The sequence below is a fragment of the Poecilia reticulata genome, chromosome 4 (genome assembly GCF_904066995.2).
Source record: "Poecilia reticulata chromosome 4, P_reticulata-male-v2, whole genome shotgun sequence".
Taxonomy (NCBI): Eukaryota; Metazoa; Chordata; class Actinopteri; order Cyprinodontiformes; family Poeciliidae; genus Poecilia; species Poecilia reticulata.
Genome location: NC_088833.1, coordinates 2,417,147 through 2,439,015, shown reverse-complemented (window position 1 = coordinate 2,439,015; position 21,869 = coordinate 2,417,147). Strand labels below are relative to the sequence as shown.

At 42.0% G+C, this 21,869-nt stretch overlaps 1 protein-coding gene across 4 annotated transcripts in view; it reads right to left on the bottom strand.

The window, feature by feature from the left end:
* Nucleotides 1–3,609: 3,609 nt before the first annotated feature.
* The window catches only part of efna2b (ephrin-A2b), a 108,781-nt gene continuing 90,521 nt past the window's right edge, over nucleotides 3,610–21,869 (bottom strand). For 3 of the 4 annotated variants that reach the window (XM_081605961.1, XM_081605962.1, XM_081605960.1), the window contains 3 exons: nucleotides 13,408–13,700; nucleotides 10,877–10,942; nucleotides 3,610–7,240 (listed from right to left, as the gene is read on the bottom strand). In XM_081605961.1, the coding sequence (XP_081462087.1) occupies nucleotides 7,116–7,240; nucleotides 10,877–10,942; nucleotides 13,408–13,700 (484 nt within the window). In that variant the 3' untranslated portion in view covers nucleotides 3,610–7,115. The remainder of the gene's footprint in view (nucleotides 7,241–10,876; nucleotides 10,943–13,407; nucleotides 13,701–21,869) is intronic. The other variant, XR_014087180.1, reaches the window with a different exon arrangement.

The window sequence follows — 21,869 nt, the reverse complement described above, 5'->3', positions numbered from 1 at the left end:
AAAAATCATAATGAAAATTTTAAGATTGGAAAATATCTTGGATTCGTTTTTATGTTATTTTTGCATCTATTTTCTAATCTTCCTCAGGCACAGCGCCCCCTGGCGGCCCAAACTCTGAAAATCACAGGCTACTTTACTGATCAGTTATTGATCAGTTCAGGCTGAATTCTGCCAGTTATCAGCACTTTGATCAGGTATTTAAAATAAATTTTGCATCTAGCCTGAAATTAATAATCAATACCCTGAAAAATGATCTGAAACCTACGGAGCAAGATTAGGGTCACTTTAAAAAGTCAATACTTGCTGACGTTTTTCTCAGAATTATGACTTTCATCTCATAATTTTGACCAGAATTCACTTTTTTTCGTACTTTATTTTCTTCCCAGAATTCGCCATTTTGTCCTAATGGCTCTAATCCATCAGAAAAACGTCTGTGAGAAACTGCAGCCTGCAAACCGACCGCTGTTCAGGTGGCGCCACCTGCTGGCCGCGCGTCCACATGGCGACATGGAGGAGGAGAGCTATGGGGCTAAATTAGGGACATAAAAAAACAACAACAATGACACTTAAAAACGTTGTGAAGCTGAAAAGGGACAAAAAAGGATTTGAAACTGAAAAATTAATGTGAAAAAAAAAAATTTCAATGAAAAAATGTATATTCAGTTTCAAACTTTTTATCAGTTTCAAGTTTTTTTAAGTTTAAAAACTGTTTAGTTTCAATTGCTTTTGATTCAAATATTTTTATAGTACTTTTTGTATCTCTATTCAAGAATTATTGACTTATCCAGACTTATTAATATCACTGGAAAATCACTTGTAAGTTATTTGTCTTATTTAACAGAACTAAAACATTTTCCCTAGAAACTAAACAAGAATATTCGGTAAGTTTTTTGGTTTAGTTTTGTTTTTGTTTGTTTGTTTGTTTGTTTTCAGTAAAAGGTTAGAAACTTTTGGACAGGTGACACAAAATATCGTATTTTTCACCGTAATTTTCGGAGCCGTTTCTCCCTCCGTGACGCTGCAGCGCTGAGTTGTAGTGACCCATTCCAACCAGCAGGTGGCAGCGTAACTTTAAGAATCGCCAGGAAGCCTCTGAATCAAATCGGTTTGAATCAAATCAGTTTAATTTTCTGTTTTCTTCAGACGCTGACTCAGCATTATTCTAACTATGACGGGTCATAAAACAAACAGGAAGGAGAGAAGATCAACTTCCTGTTGCCTCCAGGACTGTGAGTAAACTTCTGTTGTTGAAAGATTCAATGACTGACGGAAAATCCGGAAAAAAGACTAAAATGTTACATTTACTGGTTTACATGACGAAGACAAACAGTTTAAAACAAGTAAATTAACAAAAACATTTAGCTAATATTCTACTACGACTGATAATAAAACTGAAATGATTATTATGAATCAGTTATTTAATAGTCAAATAAATGAGTAATCCATAATCGCTAGCTGGTCTGTACTCAAAAAGGCAACTTACTGAAAGAATAACAGCATAAATTAAGACAAAAATATAGATATTTAGCATTTAAGATAAAAACAAAACAAACCTTGTAATTATGTTTTTACAAAAACCCGGTTCAGATTCACTAAATGCATGTTATTGTACTTTATGCAAAAAAAGAGTTAATTTTCTTATTTAAAAAAGAAAATGAATAGTTTTATTTGCATCTTTTAATGTTGCTTAAATGAAAAATATGCTTCGTTTTATCCGATTAATCACCAGAGCAATCGATTACTAACATAATCATTAGTTGCAACCGTAAATCTTTTAGTGGAAAATCTTTTAAAGTGAAGAATCTGAGGAACCAGAATAATTGGACTGTGAGTCCAGTGAACTTTTCTAATCTTTAGTCTCAGCTGAGGGATTATTTTATTTTAGATTAGATCCAGATTAATTCATATTAGCCTGAATATTTTAACATCACAAAATGAGCAGATCTCCAGAACGATGAGCAAACTTCCTGTTGACATTCAGCTGGAGAAAAAATTCATTTCTGGTCATAAATTTTCATTTAAACTAGAAATTATTTAGCAACTAAAGTCACAGACTGTGTGAATTTGTGCTGCTGCTGCTTCACATGAGGTATTTATAATGTTTTCTGGACATTATAGTATCAATATTTTCTGCTTTTTTATTTAAAAAAAAGACTACACTGAAAAAACACAAAATTCTGTATTCAAAGTTCTGTAGCTTTTTAGTGCAAATACTTTTACACTTGAAATAAGACAAAATTAACTTATAAGTAACTTTTCTGCATCAATAATTTATTAATATTGATGAAAAAGTACAACAGATTATTTAACTTATAACAATATATTTTTTCCATCCTGTAAGTGAAATAATCTGCAGAACTTTTTCATCAGTATTAGTGAATTATCAACTTAAAATAAACCCCAACATCTTTGTAAAAACGTACTTATAATGTCTTATTTGAAATTCAATAAAGAATTTGCACTAAAAAGCAGATAAAAATTTACTGGTTAGATTTTGTTTTTGCAGTTCAGTCTATGAAAAAAAGTCCTTATTTATATTATTTCATTATAATTTTCATGTTTTTTTGAGTCATTTCTGAAGCTCTTTGCTGAATCTGAGTCTGAAAATCTTCACAATCTGCAGAATAAAATCAATTAGAGGTTTAAAAAAATGTATCTGAATACTTTGGAGCTGCAAAAGAACTCGACTACTTCTAGTGAATGTTCTGCGCTCTGATTGGCCGACGGCGGCGTGTTTCCTGGGCGCTGCGCCAAGCTCAGCTGGCCTCCAGGCTGACCTCATAATGAGATAATGATGACAATATGGCTGAACTGCGGCGCGCTGGACCGCTGCCACCTTCCCGCCTCTCGCTCAGTGTTGGGGTCTCTCTGTGTCTGACTGATTCGCAGCAGCGCGGGAAACTCTGGAGGAAGATCTGCAGATGATCTCCACACGTCAGCGGTGAGTTCAGAGGAAAACCTTCCTGTTACTTTGAGTCAAATTGATTTAGTTTCTCTCTGAACTTCAGTTCTGCAGCAGCTGCTTTTGTTATTTTGGTCTAAATGTTAAATTTAATGTCCAAAATGTTAATTTGTGTTCAGTTTGTCTTTCTAACTCATTTTAAAATTAAAGTACATTTTTTAAACCTTTTTTATGATCATATATTTTGTTCATTCATATTTATAAACTTTGTTTTGCCTAAAATATTCCTTTATTCATATTTCTATTTTTTCGCCTTCCAAGCCTTTAATTCACATTTATGAACATTTTGTTTCCTAAAAATATTTTAATACATATGAATAAACTTTTTTAGATTCAAATATTTGCTTAGCAATGTTTAAAGTTTTTTTAAAATGTTAATCTTTGCAAATTTTGTAAAAAAAAATTAAAATAAATAACCAGGAACATTTAAAGGGACAGTTTGGACTTTAAAAAAACTTTTTTTTTTAAATTAGCACAAGTCATTAATCTGTTTAACATTTAAAAAAATCTCCCTTTAGTGTCAAAAATTAAAATATTTTCATACTTTGCTATAACTAATCTAAATGTCAACATAAAAATTATAAATCAGTTTCTGCTCACGTTATTTTTTCTATTTCAGCTTAAATACAAAATAATTCAGACGAAGCTTTTTGAGTGGAACTTAAATCTTTTTATTAGCAGTGACTTTTTATCAAACACAGGTTCATATCGTAACATTTTCTCTCTGAAATATAATTTATTTCTCCTGCTCATGCAGCGCAGGCTAACGAAAGGAGGCCTGTGACCTCTGACCTCTCTGGAGCCAATCAGATAAATGCTTTAACTTTACAACAGGACTTTATAAGCATCCAATAAGAAAATATAAAAAAACAGATTTTTTTTTTTTGTCTTTGAAAGAATAGAATATGGAGACACTTTGATGTAGAAAAACATTTCCTTCTTGAATACACTTAGCTTTATTTTCTGTAACTATTTCTCTTCTTTTACGTTTAGTGCCACAAAAAAACTAAATTCATTCACACAGAAATCAACGTCAACATGGCGAAAGAACCCACTGAACCAGAACCAGCAACAGAACCAGAACTCACAGGACTACAGCGACCAGAATGCATCGTGATTCAGGCAGGAAATAAAACGACGACAAACATCAGACTTTACATCATATATGAATAATCTCCTGGGTTTCAAAACTACATGGCAGAAAGGAAACGTTCGTTTTCAAAACGTTTTCGCCCGTCCTCCGTCACAGTGCCGCCGTTTGAGATACTGCATTTCCCAGCATGCCCCTGGCTCCTCCGCTCACAAGGACACGCCTCCCTCCATCGGGGATGGAAGGACGTCATGAGGTGATGAAGACAACACAAAGTTTGGGGTTTTTCTGATGAAAGGCGTCACCACAAGGTGGCGCTGCTTCGCAGTCATTAAAAATTCAGCACCAGTGGGGGAGGGGGGACCGGGGGGGAGAAAAAGGCCATTTATATATTTGTACATTTGTATTTTTCGCATGACATTCGGTTTTACTTTTTATTTACAACAAAACGACAAAATTTAGAAAATAAGAAGGAAGCTCCGCCCCTTTAAATCATCCGCAGCCCAAACCCGACTCCAAAGAAGCATCCAGTAAAAAGGTTTAGCAAGTCTTTGGCAGGTTTTCAGGAAGGGAAGGCCGTCGACCGGGAAGGCCGTCGACCGGGAAGGCCGTCGACCGGGAAGGCCGTCGACCGGGAAGGCCGTCGAAGGCCGTTGGCTGCTGCAGGGCTGGACGGTTTACGCTCCGATTATTAACGATGAAGTTCACAGCTGAGCCACGACGTCCACAAACAATTCACCAAGTCTGAGGAAGTTTAGATGCATCTCAACCAGAACCATCACAAAACTGCAATGGAAATCATGAGAGTCACATGATCAACAACTGGATGTTACTACTGGAGGAAATGACAAAGACAGGAAGTGTCAGCGTTAGCAGAATATCGATGTTTTGCTGACATTTGTAGTGGAAACGCAGGTGTTGTTTCTACTGACCTTAAAATTGTGCAAATTGGAATTAAGAAAATTAATTTGCTTAATTGGAAACACCAATTTGTAAAAAAAACTCCCGTTTTTTGATAAAAGGTTTTTTGCGCCAAGGTGAGGTCGTTTTTCTGTTTTATCAAAATTAATTTTGCAAAACTACAATGGAAGCACTTTCTTTCTAATCACTCGAGCCACATGATCAACAACAGGATGTTACTACTGGCAGAAACGACAAAGAGGACGACAGGAAGTGTCCATTTCATAAAATGTTGAAATTGTAATTTGTCAACGTGAGCAGAATATCGACATTTTGCTGACATTTGTAAAGAAAACAGTTACTGAGAGCAACACACCTTTCAGCCCGTTATGGCTGACCGATGTGACTCATGAACATTTTAGTAACTTTGTGGTTTTTGTTAATATTTGAATAACTTTGTGGCTTTTGCATTGATTTTGTTGCCGGTGGAAACCATGACTCGCTGCGACCGCAATCATCAGGGATTGGAACATGGCCGTCTGTGGGTGGAGCCTTTCAGACCGGATGAAGCTCCCAGTGATGAGAGCTGGAGACGGTTTCAGTCTCTGATGGTCTCAGGCTGAGGCTGGACTCCACTGACCGCCAAGCTGCACAGGCAGAACTGAACCCCGTTTGTTCATGAGGGATCTAGAAATATCTAAATAGCTACTCATTACTTATTTAAACATTGCCTCAATTCATCTTTCTTATTGCTGTAATTTTTAATTATTGCAGATTAAAACAAAAAGATTTCATGCATCAGGGAGAAACTTCAGTATTTTGGGAAAGTTTTCCAGACCTGGATCCAGTTTGTTAAAGCTGCAGTGTCTAATGTGGCCACCAGATGGCACTGCTCATCTCTAATGAAGCCTTTAAACTGTTTTTAGCCGTTAGATGTGTCAGGAAATTAACATGCGTAGTTTAAAAAAATTATTCATAAATCTTTTAAGCATAATTCAGCACTAAGTCTTATTTGTGTAACAAAAATATTATTTTGGGAGAGATTTCAGCATAAAAAATGTAAATTTGGTTAAATTTTCCTTCAGGTTCAGGTAAATAAATGAAGTTTCCATTTAAAAAACACAGACCAGTTGGAGAAAGTTTGACTTTCTCAGTGACCCAGTCGGCTTCCTTGAACAGGTTGGGACAGATCTATGGATAAAACAAAATATGTTCTTTACATTTTCTGAACAAAATCATTCTTAGATGAGACTTTAGCTGCTTTAGGACGTCTTTGTCTCTTTAAATCCAAATAAGCTGCTGCTGGCCACGCCCCCAACTCCACGTTTATACACTCACATGTGAAAATAACAGCTAAATTATACAACAGTTCCATCTTTGAAAAGCAGAACTAGAGCCTCCTGCACAACCAACTAAAATGCATCAAGTGGTTTCTGGATGGCAAGTCAACAACCAAACACTTTGTCTTTTCCAGCAGCCATTGTATGGAGCTAAAACCAGCTGGAGCTCCATTTGGGTTGCTAGGTAACGGGCGTAACTCAGCTGGGGTTGCTAGGTAACAGTGAAATGCCCGTCAAACGTAACTCAATATTCCAGAGAATTTTGAAACTGCTCATTTTCTAGACACCAAAAGAAATGAACTTATTACCACAAAACTCCTGGCTCATTTTTTTTTAAGCGCTTAAAACTGTTTCTAGAAATTGTTGAGACTCAAATGGAAGCATTAAAACGAGCAACATGTGAATTTTACATGATTTTTGTAAGATTTAGTCAGTCTTGATGGAAAAGAGTCAAAACACATCGACGTTTCGAAATGTACTTTGTTTTAGGTGATTAACGGCTTGTAGAACGGACGTACAAAACTTTGGCATCAACATGAAAATGAGCAAAATGAGATTTTAAAAAATGTTTTTTTTTTAAAAGAGTTTTCTGAAATGCATGACATCCAGCTGTGAACATGGAGGTCAGTGGAGCCTCAGCGTTCAGATCCGAAACACAGTTTTTGCTTTTTTTTTTTTAAACAGAAATGTTGTCAGAAACTCCAGACGCAGCTCCTCCCGCTGCTGGTCTCCGACTCCTCGTCCAGGAAAAGGTCGGAGGTCAGGGAGCTGCACTCGCTTCCCAAATCTGTCCCGGCAGCAGCGGGAGGGAGAGCAGGAGGTGCTACGAGGAGGCGAGGAGCAGGATGAGGAGGAGGGAGAGCAACATGGCGGACGGCAGAGCCAGGCTGCCGCCGCCGGTGGTGTCGTCCGTCAGGAAGGGCTCTGGAGATTCATAGATGGAGTCGTCTGAAAGAGACGCCAGACAAACATTTAGATTCACGACGCACCGTCTGCACTGCCGATACCGATACCCGAGGGTTATCGGTATCGGCTGATGCGATGCAGAAGATCAGAGCTGAAATGAAGTTTTACATTTACTCATAACTCTGCGCCAGTACAGAAAAATACAACAGATAGTTTCACCAGCTTGGTAAAACCCGTAAAAACAACTTTAATCTGTTCAGTCAGGAGTAAAACAGCCAATTTAAAAATAAAATAAAAAACTGACAAACAATAAACTGAATATCTCGGTCAAAGGTGTAAATATAAACGACAACAAACCTTTTAAATCTTTCATGAACTGAAATTAGGAATTTGAAATAAACCACAAATCATAGAATTAGACTGAATAGATGGAGTGGAAACTGATGCCTAATATAGAAACTTGTTCAATATTGTGACAGATTCAGGGATTCGTTTAAATCAGGTCCAGGTTTCTGTTGAAGTCGTTTTATATTTCAGGTAATTCTTCCTTCCAATTCTATGGTTTTCATATCAGGACGATAAAAAATAGACGATTAATTTGATCAAACCAAGTGCAGAAAAACAGACTGCATAGTTTTAGAGTTGGCATCAGTCTGAGTTCATGTAAGGATAATAACACCTGGCAGCTGCTCTGCTGTTCATCAGCTGGGCTCACAATCATTACAGACACATTATGGATGTCCACGTTTATGAAGGAAGTTTGTCCAGATCTGCTTTCCTGCTTGGCTTCGAGTCTTAAAGGTACAGTAACCAACTTTCTGCTAAACTTCTATTGTGCTAATTTTGTAAACTTTCAGTTGAATAAAGTTTGTTGATGTTTTGATTAACTGTTAAAAACTCTTCAAGTTGTGTAACATTAATGTTCATGCTCTTATTTTGAAGTCTGTTTATGCAGCAGTTCCATTTCCTCTGTTGCAAACTTAGTGATAATTTTCAGACCTGTGTAGCGACAAATGCTGCGACTTTTCCCTGATATTTGGCGACAGCATGTGAAACTCCACCAGACTGCAGCCAGGAGATGTTCATGTTGTCGTGTGCCGAGTCCTTGACACGTGGCGGGTCAACATTTAGCGCTTTAGCAGGAGCTAAATGCTGTTTTGATGCAGCGCTTTAGCGTTAGTGGACCTAATGTTTATAACTGGTGCTACTGGGTTAGCGCAGCTAGCGCTTTAGCTAACGGTGCCGACACTTCTCAGCATCTGCTTCCTGTTTTCACTGAACATTCATGTTTTCTCGTCACAGGCTCTGGTTCGTTTTATCCGAGTCGGGCAGAACCGAGCCCTGGTACCGTCAGGTAGCCGGTGTGAGCCGTTTCATTCCCCTCTCTGTGTCGGTGCAGCTGTGTGTTTCCTGAACTGCAGAGGTGTCGGGTATGTTAAGTAGCTGAGTGACTGACAGGCCCAGCCGCTGAAAGCCGTCATCTGCTCCCACAAAGTGGAGATGTGAAAAATACACATGAATAAGATCAGCATCGTCCAGCGGAGGAGAGGGGGCGTTTCTTTACAGCAGGAGGAGCAAGTATTTAACACAAACACGCTTCCAACGGGATAAATTCACACCAGATGTCGGTAACAACCCAAGTAATCCTCTTCACGTGTAAATAAGGGAAAACGATACGGGGCAAGTTCGGATATTTTAGTCTACGCTGAAAAGCCTCGGCTGGTAGAAACGGCTTCAAGATGTCTCCAGTGTGGAGGAACCAGTTTAAATCTTTGTTGGGTTTGATTTCATGGTCATTTTGCCACATTTATTTAAAAAAAAGGTTTTATAAGCTCTAGTGGCCTTTATTTGATAGTTAATAGACAGAAAGGTGGGTAACGAGAGAGGGGGGAGGACATGCAGCTGGGGTCACCAGGCCGGGAATCGAGCCTGCGACAGCCGGGCCGGGTCGAGGACTGGGGCCTCCATATGTGGGTTGTGCTTAACCCCTGCGCCACCACAGCTCACCCCTTCATTTTGCCACATTTTCTTTATTTATAAAAAAAAAAAAAAGGTTTTATAAGCTCTAGTGGCCTTTATTTGATAGTTAATAAACAGAAGGGTGGGTAACGAGAGAGGGGGACCAGGCCGGGAATCGAGCCTGCGACAGCCAGGCCGGGTGGGTTGTGCTTAACCCCTGCGCCACCACAGCTCACCCCTTCATTTTGCCACATTTTCTTTATTTATAAAAAAAAAAAAAAGGTTTTATAAGCTCTAGTGGCCTTTATTTGATAGTTAATAGACAGAAAGGTGGGTAACGAGAGAGGGGGGAGGACATGCAGCTGGGGTCACCAGGCCGGGAATCGAACCTGCGACAGCCGGGCCGGGTCGAGGACTGGGGCCTCCATATGTGGGTTGTGCTTAACCCCTGCGCCACCACAGCATTTTGCCACATTGGCAGGTTCTGGACACCTTTCCGATGGATTCTGTTTATGTATTTCTAGATCTACTCAGCTGGGATATTTGGCAGGTTAGTCAGGATCACAGACAGGATCTCTGAACTCTGACCTTAAACCGCACAGCATTCTGGGAGATGTAGGAAAGGCTTAGACTGCTCAACCTCTCAGCTAGCACTGAAAAAAAACACTAAATCTTACCAAGTATTTTTTTTCCTAGTTTCTAGTGCAAATATCTTAATACTTAAAATAAGACAATAACTTTCCAGCCACACTTAGGAGTTTAAGTCAATAATTCAGATTATTTCACTTCCATCTTGGTAAAAATGTCTCTGTATATTTGAACGAGTATTTTTTCATCAGCGTTGTGAAGTTTATCGCCTTCAGCTTCAGACCGACAGCTTTACGCCGAGGAGGAGCAGCGAGGAAGGTTTCATTTCAGATGACATTTCTTTATTATTCATGAGTTTTATGAGGAAAGCTAGAACACCTGACCCAGTACAAACTGGTTTCATCCCAGTTTGGTTGAAATAAAGTCTTCAAATTAAACTAAATTGGTGTCAAAATTTTAATTTGTGACAGTGTCACAAATATCATATCCCATAAATTAATCATTCACATAAAGATGTCAGTAAATATTTCTAGAGATAGGCTGGTTAAAGGTCAACCAGCCTCTACATTTACAAAAATAACAAATTTGGTGTCTATGGAAGAAGATTAGAGCCACTACAAAGAAAAAATTAAATTTCTGACTTTATTCCCTCAAAATTTTGACTTTAATCTCAGAAATATGAGACCAAACATCGTTGAAGGCAGACAGGTTAACTGTGTCGGATTTCAGTTGGTGTGTTAATGTAGCAGCTGTTTATGGAGCTAAATTGGGGCCAAAAATTTTGTTCAAAAGAACAAAATGAAACTGAAAAAGTTTGAAACTGAAAAATTATTATTTTTTTCCACATCTTTTTTTCAGTTTTAACTTTTTGGCCCCAGTTTTGCTCCATAGATATTTGCTGAAGCATGAAAATTAATGAAGTTTGTCAAGTTTAGGTTAAGATTTCTCATGGAATTATTGTTTTATTATAAATTATATGAATAATTAAAGGATGTTGGGCATAAAGTGCTAAATGAATGGTTTTTAAAAAGCGGGTTTTGTTTCTGACTCGTTGGTTTTAGCCTTTTAGCTCCCGCAGAACCAGATCCGGACCTTTTGAACACGAAGGTTAAAGGTTAAAACGAGACTCACTGCTCGGTTTGACGTAGATCTTCAGCTTCAAGCACGGCTTCCCAGCCAGGTTGGGATGTGGAGACGCTGCAGAGGAAACACAAAGAAACCAGTTTAAAGCCTCCACATCATAATGGAAACCAGTTAAAACAGGAAAATGTTGTTTTGTTATTTTAAAACAAAAACAAACATTAAAGTTCGTCACGAATTCATGGTGGATTTTTAAAGTGCACAGAATTGAAATGTGAGAAAACAAAACGGGGGAAGGAAGAATGAAAACACAAAAGGATGTAGAAGGAAAGAAGGAAGGATAGAGGGAAGGAAAGAAGGAAGCGTCCCGGCGCATCACCCCTCCACCGCCGTGCTTCAGCCTCGGTGTGTTTCAGCCCACATCTCCCTGTGCTTTCCCCACACAGCAGCGGTTTCTGATCTCAGAATAATTCGGTTTTCTGGTCGCTGAGCCGAATTTAATCCAGCTGAATAAATGAATTTATAAAAAGGTTTGGAATTAAACCTGCAGTTTCAGATTCTTTGTTCTGCTGTTTGAGTCCGAGAGAGAAAGAGAGAGAAAGAGAAAGAGAGAGAGAGAGACAGACACACACAGAGAGAGAGACACACACACACACAGAGACACACACACACACAGAGACACACACACACACAGAGAGAGAGAGACACACACACACACAGAGACACACACACACACAGAGAGCGAGACACGCGCACACAAAGACACACAGAGACACACACACACAGAGAGACACACACACACAGAGAGACACACACACACACAGAGAGAGAGAAACACACACACACACAGAGACACACACACACACAGAGAGCGAGACACACACACACAAAGACACACACACACACAGAGACACACACACACACAGAGAGAGAGAAACACACACACACACAGAGACACACACACACAGAGAGAGAGAAACACACACACACACAGAGACACACACACACACAGAGAGAGAGAAACACACACACACACACAGAGACACACACACACAGAGAGAGAGAAACACACACACACACAGAGAGAGACACGCGCACACAAGGACACACACACAGAGAGACACACACACACACAGAGACACAGAGAGAGAGAGAGACACACACACAGAGACACACACACACAGAGAGAGAGAGACACACACACAGAGACACACACACACACAGAGAGACACACACACACAGAGACACACACACACACAGAGAGACACACACACAGAGAGACACACACACACAGAGAGACACACACACACAGAGACACACACACACACAGAGAGACACACACACACACACACACACACACACACACACACACAGAGAGAGACACACACACACACACACACACAGAGTCATTTACAGCTGCGTTTCTCTCTGCTGGAGGTCTTTCATTCCAAACGGGACAATTTAGGAAAATTATTTAGGAATCTTTAGGAAATGTTTTCCAGCTTGGAGGATAAACTGAACCCCATCCATGCACCACATCACTCCTGTCCTGCAAAGACTCCATTGGCTGCCCACCAAGTTCCGCATAGATTACAAAATTCTTCTGTACACTTTCAAGGCCCTTTACAATCTCTCCCCACCATATCTTTCAAATCTTATTCATATTGCCATTCCCTCTCGCTCCCTCAGATCATCCTCCTCCATCCATTTCACTGTCCCCTCTGCCCGTCTCACCTCCATGGGGAGCAGAGCTTTCAGTCGCTCTGCTCCCCAACTATGGAACTCATTACCACCATACCTTAGAAACATAAAGTCATTATCAAATTTTAAAACCGAACTCAAAACACACCTTTTTAGATCTGCCTTTTCCACATGACACAATTGGTTTGCCTGATTTTACATAGTTTTTATATAGATACATTGTTTTGTTTTATTTATTTTTATCTACTTTTACTTGTTACATTTTATTTGTTCCTGTCACAGTTTTTTACTATTGTACGGTGTCCTTGAGTGCCAGAAAGGCGCCTTTGAAATAAAATGTATTATTATTATTATTATTATTATAAACTGCGTCCAGAACCGTCAGAAATCCAGCGCGTTTCTGACGGTTCTGACCCGATCCAGTGAACTCAGACGGACTTAACGGCTCGTTTTGGATAATTAACCAAATGAATCATCATATAAAACGACTGAAGCTGGTTCTGGTCAACCCACAGTACCAGGAAAACAAAACACACCCTGCTGGACATTTCACAACCAGTTAAACACCGTCTTTCACTAAAGACGAAGCCAAGATGGGAAAACTGTGTGGAAAAGTAAGTACACCCCTACTGGCAAGGAGGGAGGGAAGGAAACAGGAAAGGAAGGAAAGGAAGGGAGGAAACTCGTCAGCAGGTCTAGAAATTAATCGATAAACTCGCTGCTGCTACAAAGTAAAACTCAACAAAAGCTAAAAAAAAAAACTATTCAAGATAAAAATCTGGCCAGAATAAATAAAAAACTCCTCACAGAACCAACTACGGTGATCAGCGGCCCAGTCAAAGCCCAGACCCGCGGCTGCGCGGTGACCTCCAGGTACTCACAGATGTAGTAGTACTCGTGTCCCGGCCTGAACTCGAAGCCCAGGCTGAAGGGCGTGAAGAGCTGGAACTTCTCGGAGAACTTGAGCGGCCCGTTTGGGCTCTGCGGCCGGTTGCACTCCCAGCGCTTGAAGCCGTTGCGGAAGTGGCTGCAGCTCATGTAGCCGTCGTAGTTCACCATGTACAGGATGTAGTGCTCCATGCGCTCCGCCGGCTCCGGCGCCTCGTAGTGCGGGCAGTAGATGTCCAGGTAGTCGTTGATCGCCACCTCCACCGTGTAGTCGCCCCGGAAGAACCTGAGGGGGAGAACAGACGTTCGGCCTTCAGCTCATGTTCATCAGACCAAAGATCCGGGAAACGTCTACGGCTCCAAACTTTCTGTAGCAAATCGACGACTCCAGCCAAAAAAACCCCAAACATCCTCTCTATAATTTTCAATTATAGAGAATTTTTTCCCACAATAAATTGAGCATGAAACATTTACAAAATAGTCAAAAAACATTTTTTAAGTAATGAAAAGTGTAAATCATCATGGATCCAAAATTACTTTGTAAGATTTTGTGTTTTTGAGTCTCATGTGCAGCAGGCAAGAACAGAACAAATGGTTCCTGGATGGGAAGGTCAGAAAACACTTTGTCTTTTCCAGCAGCCATTGCACAGCGCATACAACTAGCTGACCAAAATATCCTGGAGCTCAGCTGGGGTTGCTAGGCAACAGGCGGAACTCTGCTGGGGTTGCTAGGTAACAGGCGGAACTCAGCTGGGGTTGCTAGGCAACAGGCGGAACTCTGCTGGGGTTGCTAGGTAACAGGCGGAACTCAGCTGGGGTTGCTAGGCAACAGGCGGAACTCTGCTGGGGTTGCTAGGTAACAGGCGGAACTCTGCTGGGGTTGCTAGGTAACAGGCGGAACTCTGCTGGGGTTGCTAGGCAACAGGCGGAACTCTGCTGGGGTTGCTAGGCAACGACACAGGAAGGTTTTTGAAACGGCTCATTTTCAAAAATGTAAAAAAAATAGAGAAAAATAAAGTGAAATGTATTAAATATTTATTTTTGACAAGACTCAAGAAAAAAAGTGAAGGAAAAAAGTCAAGCGGAAAAAATAAATAAAATGGCATTTGTAATATTAATTACAAAGAAAGAATAAGGGAAAGAAAAAGCTGAAACGTAGTTTGTTTCTTAATTTTCTCATGTAAAATGTTTCTTCTAACAAGACAGAAGAACAGAAAGAAATAACAGAAAAATGTAAATTTCTGTACACTTTAAAAAAAAACATTTATTCCAAAGGTCACAAGAAAACTAAAGAAAAACGAAGAGAAGAAGATAAAGTTGAGTCATTACTGAATGATCTGAGATGATTTCCTGAGATTCATCAAGTTAAATTTGCTGATTTTAAGGTCAAGCTGAATAATTATCGGTCGGACCTGAAACTGATTATTTAATCAATCACTTTCAGTCGCTCCAAACAACCCGTGATGCAACGCAACCAGAACCCCAACGCCGACTTCCTGCTTTCATGCTTCAACGTTTCCTGAAAATAAAAACACACACTGAAACATTTCAGGTCTGCAGCAGCTTCATGTTTCCAACATGAGCCTGCAGACGACATGAAAGCGCGGCGATAAAAAAACAACTTTCTGAGTTCAGGCTAATCCGTCCCAGAGTTCAGCGCGCACAGCTCCAAACTGCACACATGGAAACAATTGATCAGCGGCTGGCTGCGCGCGTTTCCCCGAGAGGCAGCGATTAATCAGAGCGCGCCGTTTATCAGAGCGATTTGCTGTTTACAGAAAGGAGACGCGGCTACCAGCTGGACCCGCTTCCTGCCGGCGCCGGCCGCTCAGAACCGCTAAGAGGAGGCGGGGAAACTCCAGGAGATAAAACAAAATGGAACGAATGCAAACAGCAGCCGACACGTAAAACCAGGAAACTTCACCAGGACAGACTGACAGATTTTTAAAGATTCCCTACACACAACGTGGACAGGTCAAAGGTCAAACTCCACAGAAACCCTGACGTGACCCTGATGAAACACCTGACAGGAATCGGTTCTGCAGGCTTCAGCTCAGACGCATCAGCAGGTGTGACGGCGTAACGACGGCGTTTCTGACTGCAGTCGTCACGTTTTGACTGTAACTGCAGGTTGAACTCTTAAACCTCCAGAGGCACAAAGACAGAAACTAACGAGGCCGGGGCTGGAAAACAGGAGCTCCACCCATGTGGGACTCAAGGTGAGGGAAAACGAGCGCTCCCTTGGCGCTGCGCTGGTCCCTGCAGGCGGCGGGAGGCGGTTTCATTACTGCAACCTTAAACCAAGTCTTCACCTGGAAGTGCTGCGGGTCTGAGCTGCAGCCGAGCTTTTCGTTCCCCCGCTGTGACGCGGGAAACCCGGTTCGAGTCCGCAGAACTTAAATCTTAGACCAACTAAACGTGTTCCAAGTCCAGATTTCCTGTTTGAGCTCCAGAGGAGGCAGTTTTACACGGCCTGCATTCCCTAAATCATCCCCCGGCTGGTAGTAACGTCTGAAAACCGGACGCCAGATAAAATAATTCAACACCGCGGCTTCCTCCTTTACCGACACATAAATCTGACCATTCCATGCAATCACAGAGCAAAAACAGTTAAAATACACTGAGGTCAACTTTTACAGCGAACGGGGAGTTTCGCACAAATAAATCCCAACTTCAACAGGAATTAGAGTAAATCACTGAACAAATGTAGTTCTGACCTTTTCAGAAACGTGAGATCCTGCAATAAAAAATTCATTTATGGGTTTTAAACGTCTTCGCCAGAAGAGCCAAAAATGAAATGAAGCCTTTTATCACCTTTAGCTGAGAAATTGTTAAGTTTGCAGACATTCAGAGCCTCATTCACTTCTTTAGAAATGTGAACGCTGACATTAGCTTTAGCATCTGTGCTGCTGCTACATGTTTAGCATTGAGAATATCTGATTAGCTTTGCTAACAGGCTAACTCCTTTTAGCACAAGTTGGACACAGTTATCGTCTTTTCCGGCGTCCCATCAGAACAAAGGAGGCGGAATAACGTTTGTCACCAATGAACAAGTGACATCTTGCCCTTACTGGACGTCACTTGTGCGTCAGATATACAGGCGTACCAGAAACACAATACTAAGGTTCCAGGGGTAATTTTTAATCGTATTAAAATCTATGTAACTAAATAATCTAAATAAACCCATTAAAGTGCCAGATCTACTTAATTCATGAAAGTTTGTTCACACAAAAATGTTTTTTTTAAGACGATAAGGTTGAATCAGACAGTCTGGGGGAAGAACCGCCTGTCTGGTCTGGATCAGAACCGGATGAATCGCCTGCAGGGAGAAGATGAGCGGGCCGGGAACGCCACCCTGGGGAACGCCGGCGCTGATGGTTCATGAGCAGAGCGAGATTATAATTCAACTCTGATGTTTTAACGGATCAGTTGGTGTTAAAATATCTTCAATGAGAAAACAATCTGCTCCGATGAGAACGTTTCAGGTTGTCGATTCTGGTTCTGACCCAGTGGAGATGTTTGAGGTCATATCCGATTTGTTCTGACCCGGATTCCTGCAAACTGGCGAAACGTGGTGAGAAAACTGGAGCTGAAGGAAAACCTGTCTGCTGCGCTCATGTTACGATGTTCTGGTTTAACGGTTTTAAGTTTTAGAGTCGTAGAATCTGGAGGATCCTGACGAACTGCAGAGAAAGTTTAAACTTTTAAAGTGATTTTGTTTCCTGATTTCTCCTCACAGCTGCTCCGCTGCACTGGTGATGTGTAATTAGCATAATTTAGCACAGAGACACAGACTTTCTTACTCTGACAGATGCAACAATCGATCTCACCAAAGCAAACTAATCAAACTTCACGTCTCTTTGAATATTCACGACGTTCAGGGAAACGGCGGCGCCGTTAAAGTTGCCGAAGCAGCAGAGGAGGAGGAGGGAGTGGAGGCCGTCCAATTAACGGGGCCAATTTAGATTTTGGTAATGAGGTTTTGTCGCGCTGATTCGGTTTGTTTTGGTCGGTCCTGATTAGCTGATCCGAGCTGGTTAATCACAGCTCGTTTCAGATTCAGCCCGAGCGAACCAAAAAATTAACCGTTAGATTTATACATTTTGACACGTCTGTGATGAAACTAATCGTTGTTTATTGGCATCGAATTAAACACCTATTAAATCACTTTGATTGTGCCGTTGACTACAGAAACTTTAAGGTTTGCGGCTTGGTTACGTCAATCCAAACTCCAGAAAACTTTAATTTTTATTTAAGGCTGACAGAAGCTCAACAGATGAAAGAAAACATTAATTAAAGGAGAACTGAAAAGTGTTTTTAAGCTAACATCAGGTGAAAGAAAATCATAAAATATGCTTGGAAAAATGTTAAAAACTAAGTTTTTTTTGACACTTAGGGGGCGTTTACACGACAACGATCCAACAAAAACGGCACTTTTGTTCCGTTTTTGTTGGATCGTTTACACGATAACGTTCTGATTACGATCTGTGTTTACACAGTAACGGTGCACATCGAAAACGTGTAATGCTCTCGCTGTGCCTAGTTGGTGCTAGGTTCTTTGAAACTTTGAAAGTGGGCATGTGTTTAAAAAAAGTTGTACTTGAAGGCATGTGGATTTCCGTGAGAGAACACGCATTGTGTGCGTCTGATTAGGGCGCATGCAGTTGGAAAAAGTGGGATAACTTTGCCGAAAAACCTTGTTTGAGCTTTCATGGTGTCTGTAGCGGCCCGGACTGGAAGCTGTTTATTGTTTTTACCTTGGAATGGCCAACAGTCTGTTATTCCTATATCAATTTGATAAAATAGGAGTTCCCGCACGTCCCATATCCGTGTCCTCTGTTACCTTTTTCAGCAGTTAAAACAGTTTTATCCGTCGCTAACAAGTCGTAACCTGTTTTTCCGAGCCGCCTTCAAACGCAACATGAAAGCTGAGACGCTCGCGCTGGGTTTACACCTGTGAGGCAGCGGGAGACCTGCTGCTGCTGCTGCTGCTGCGCAGGTGTGTTATAATCATGGCAGCAAACCAGCAAAACGTAAATAACTTGGCACAGTTTTTTCCCCGAACTAACCGACTGAGTTGAGTAAAGCTGTTGGATGCAGGTGATGATAGCTAAAATATTACTAGCTAATATCAATTCAGCACGTTAAGCTTGTTAACAAGTAGCCTGTAAGCTGCTGGTGTTGTTGTCTATGTTCAGCTACGTAGACTCATTTTGCCCCCCAAAATAAGTCGATGCCCCTCCTGTTAAACTCGTCTGGAGCCGGGCTGGTCCTGGTCCGTAGTTCTCTAGATAACAGCGCTGAACAAGCAGCCGTATTTTGCCACCTGGGCGGTGCGGAGCGGTGAAGAGACGCTGAGGGAACCGAATCTGATGGGGAAACAGTAACACCAGCATTGTGAGTAGTTTCTTCTTCTTCTGTGGATTGTAGGAAGCAGCTATGTTTTGCGTCATACTTTGCATGAGCTGGGGATTCTCTGGAAGAAAAGATCCGTTTTCTAGGTTTACACGACAACGTTTCAGAAATATCGCACTCTGGAACCCGTTTTCAATCTGCGCCGTTGTTAGAGAAAACATTCGGTGGTTTCGTGTAAATGCCCACTACAAACGCAACAAAACTCTTCCGTTTTCCCCCGAAATCGTTGTCGTGTAAACGGGGCCAACATGTTGAAAAAGTCTCTCGGTTATTCTCGACATTTCCCAAAAGATTAAAAAAAATTAAAAAAAATCAAGCCTGACTGGAAAATTACAATCCAAACTTATAAGAATAAAGGCAAACAGAGAGGAGGAAGTTACTACCAACGATTATTTCAACGAGAATCCACGTAATTACCAGAACATTAGTTTTTAATCAAAGCAATAAACCCATAATTTGTACATTATAATGGTAACTGCTCCAAAAGCAGGAAGTGGACTACAGCGCAGGGCATTCTGGGTAAATACAACCAAATCAAAGGCACAATGCTAACGCTATCAGCAGAAATGGCTCCTGGTTTATCACCAAAGACTAAAGAGAAATCCTCCAACCGCTAAAATCTGACGCCTCCATTTTAGTTTTCATCTGGTGAAGAAGGAAGAGTGCCGTCTTCAGAGGTTTTTGCTTTGTTTCCTTCACTGTTTCTTGGTGCAGCGCCCCCACAGGCCAGGAGGGGAACAGGTTGGTTTGACTCAGAGCAGAGAGAAAGAATCATTTTGGAGTTTGCCAAACTATCAGGTGGGAAAAAAAGGCAGTAAAAATCCTCCGGAAAGGAAAACGGCCAAATACCTTTAGAAAGTCTGAAAACTTGTTGATCAAGAAAGTTTGATTCCTTGACATGAAAACATCAGGAAGATTTAAAACTTCTGCCCAATAACTTTAGTAAACTCCTGGAAGTTCACCACCTTGACAAACACATAGAAGTTATTTCATGGTCCAAATGGTTCCCTTAAAACCACATCATCACAAAAACACTTTGACTTCAGAGGCTCCTCGCTGCTGGAGCGCAGCGCTGATTATTCCCATCTGACCTGAATGCAGCATCAGTGGCGTCCTGATTGAGTTTGGGGTTGGTGGATGAGAGCAGCTGGAGCATCAATGAAGAAACATCCTGCTGAATGAAAACGATCCCCGTGATGAGAGAGGACAGCGAGATGCTTCTCTCCTCCGCCGCGCCCTCTTTGTCTTTTCTAACACCATTAGCAAAGTGCATGCTAACTCGGTTAGCTGAAGGATCGGGTGACGCTAACAGCTCGGAGGGGAGGCGATGCGTTCACTGAACTCTGTCCCCCTCGGTTCTCACATCATTACTCATCACTCTAATGGACCGAGGCTCTCTGTCCGTCTCAGCTGGGTGACCAGGGTCACCACCTCCATCAGCATTAGCATCATCTTTAGAGGACCAGAGGTTGGTTGATTGAAAGACTGACGGAGGAGTCAGGAAATCAAGTTTAAAACCAGAGACTGACAAAGGGAACAAGAATCAGCAAAAACGCAGCAGAACTCAAAGAGTCGGATCGGGACGCAAACGGTCCGGAGATCCCGGAAGGAACAGGGAACCAAACACTGACGAGCCAAAACCAGAACATCACTAAACACGAGATTAACGGCTAAAACATCAAACATTTCATGACTGAAGGGTTGAAAAATGAAGAGGAGCAAAAACCCAGGAAAATACCTGACAGCTGTAGAAATGAACACGGAAGAAATCGTCTTAAATAAACCGATAAACATGAAAACTGGAGTCTGGAAAAGTCTGGAATATCGAAGGAATACCGAACCAAACTAAAACTCGGATGAACCGATCCAGTTTCCACTTCCGGTCCCGATATCTGAGGTTCAGTATCGGCTGATAACGATCCGATACAGAAGAACATCTGAACTGACTGAGAACTTTTCTTTTTTATCTGATGCTGCAGCAGCAGCATCAGCAGCAGCATCACAGCAGCAGCAGCATCAGAGAAGCAGCAGCAGCAGCATCACAGCTACAGCAGCAGCATCACAGCAGCAGCATCGCAGCTACAGCAGCAGCATCACAGCTACAGCAGCTGCAGCATCACAGCTACAGCAGCTGCAGCATCACAGCTACAGCAGCAGCATCGCAGCTACAGCAGCAGCATCACAGCTACAGCAGCCGCAGCTACAGCAGCTACACCAGCAGCAGCAGCTACAGCAGCAGCATCACAGCTACAGCAGCAGCAGCTACAGCAGCAGCATCACAGCTACAGCAGCTACAGCAGCAGCAGCTACAGCAGCAGCTACAGCAGCAGCTACAGCAGCAGCAGCACAGCTACAGCAGCAGCAGCAGCTGCAGCATCACAGCTACAGCAGCTACAGCAGCAGCAGCTACAGCAGCAGCAGCTACAGCAGCATCACAGCTACAGCAGCAGCAGCTACAGCAGCAGCATCACAGCTACAGCAGCTACAGCAGCAGCAGCTACAGCAGCAGCTACAGCAGCAGCTACAGCAGCAGCAGCACAGCTACAGCAGCAGCAGCAGCTGCAGCATCACAGCTACAGCAGCTACAGCAGCAGCAGCTACAGCAGCAGCTACAGCAGCATCACAGCTACAGCAGCAGCAGCTACAGCAGCAGCTACAGCAGCAGCAGCAGCTACAGCAGCAGCAGCAGCAACAGCAGCAGCTACAGCAGCAGCTACAGCAGCAGCAGCAGCAGCAGCTACAGCAGCAGCAGCTACAGCAGCAGCAGCAGCAGCAGCAGCTACAGCAGCAGCTATAGCAGCAGCAGCTACAGGAGCAGCAGCAGCAGCTACAGCAGCAGCAGCTACAGCAGCAGCAGCAGCTACAGCAGCAGCTATAGCAGCAGCAGCTACAGGAGCAGCAGCAGCTACAGCAGCAGCAGCAGCTACAGCAACAGCAGCTGTTACAGCAGCAGCAGCTACAGCAGCTGCAGCATCAGACTGATGTGATGATCGGAGCCGTTAGGAGCAGAGCAGCAAACGGATAATAAACGGAAACATTC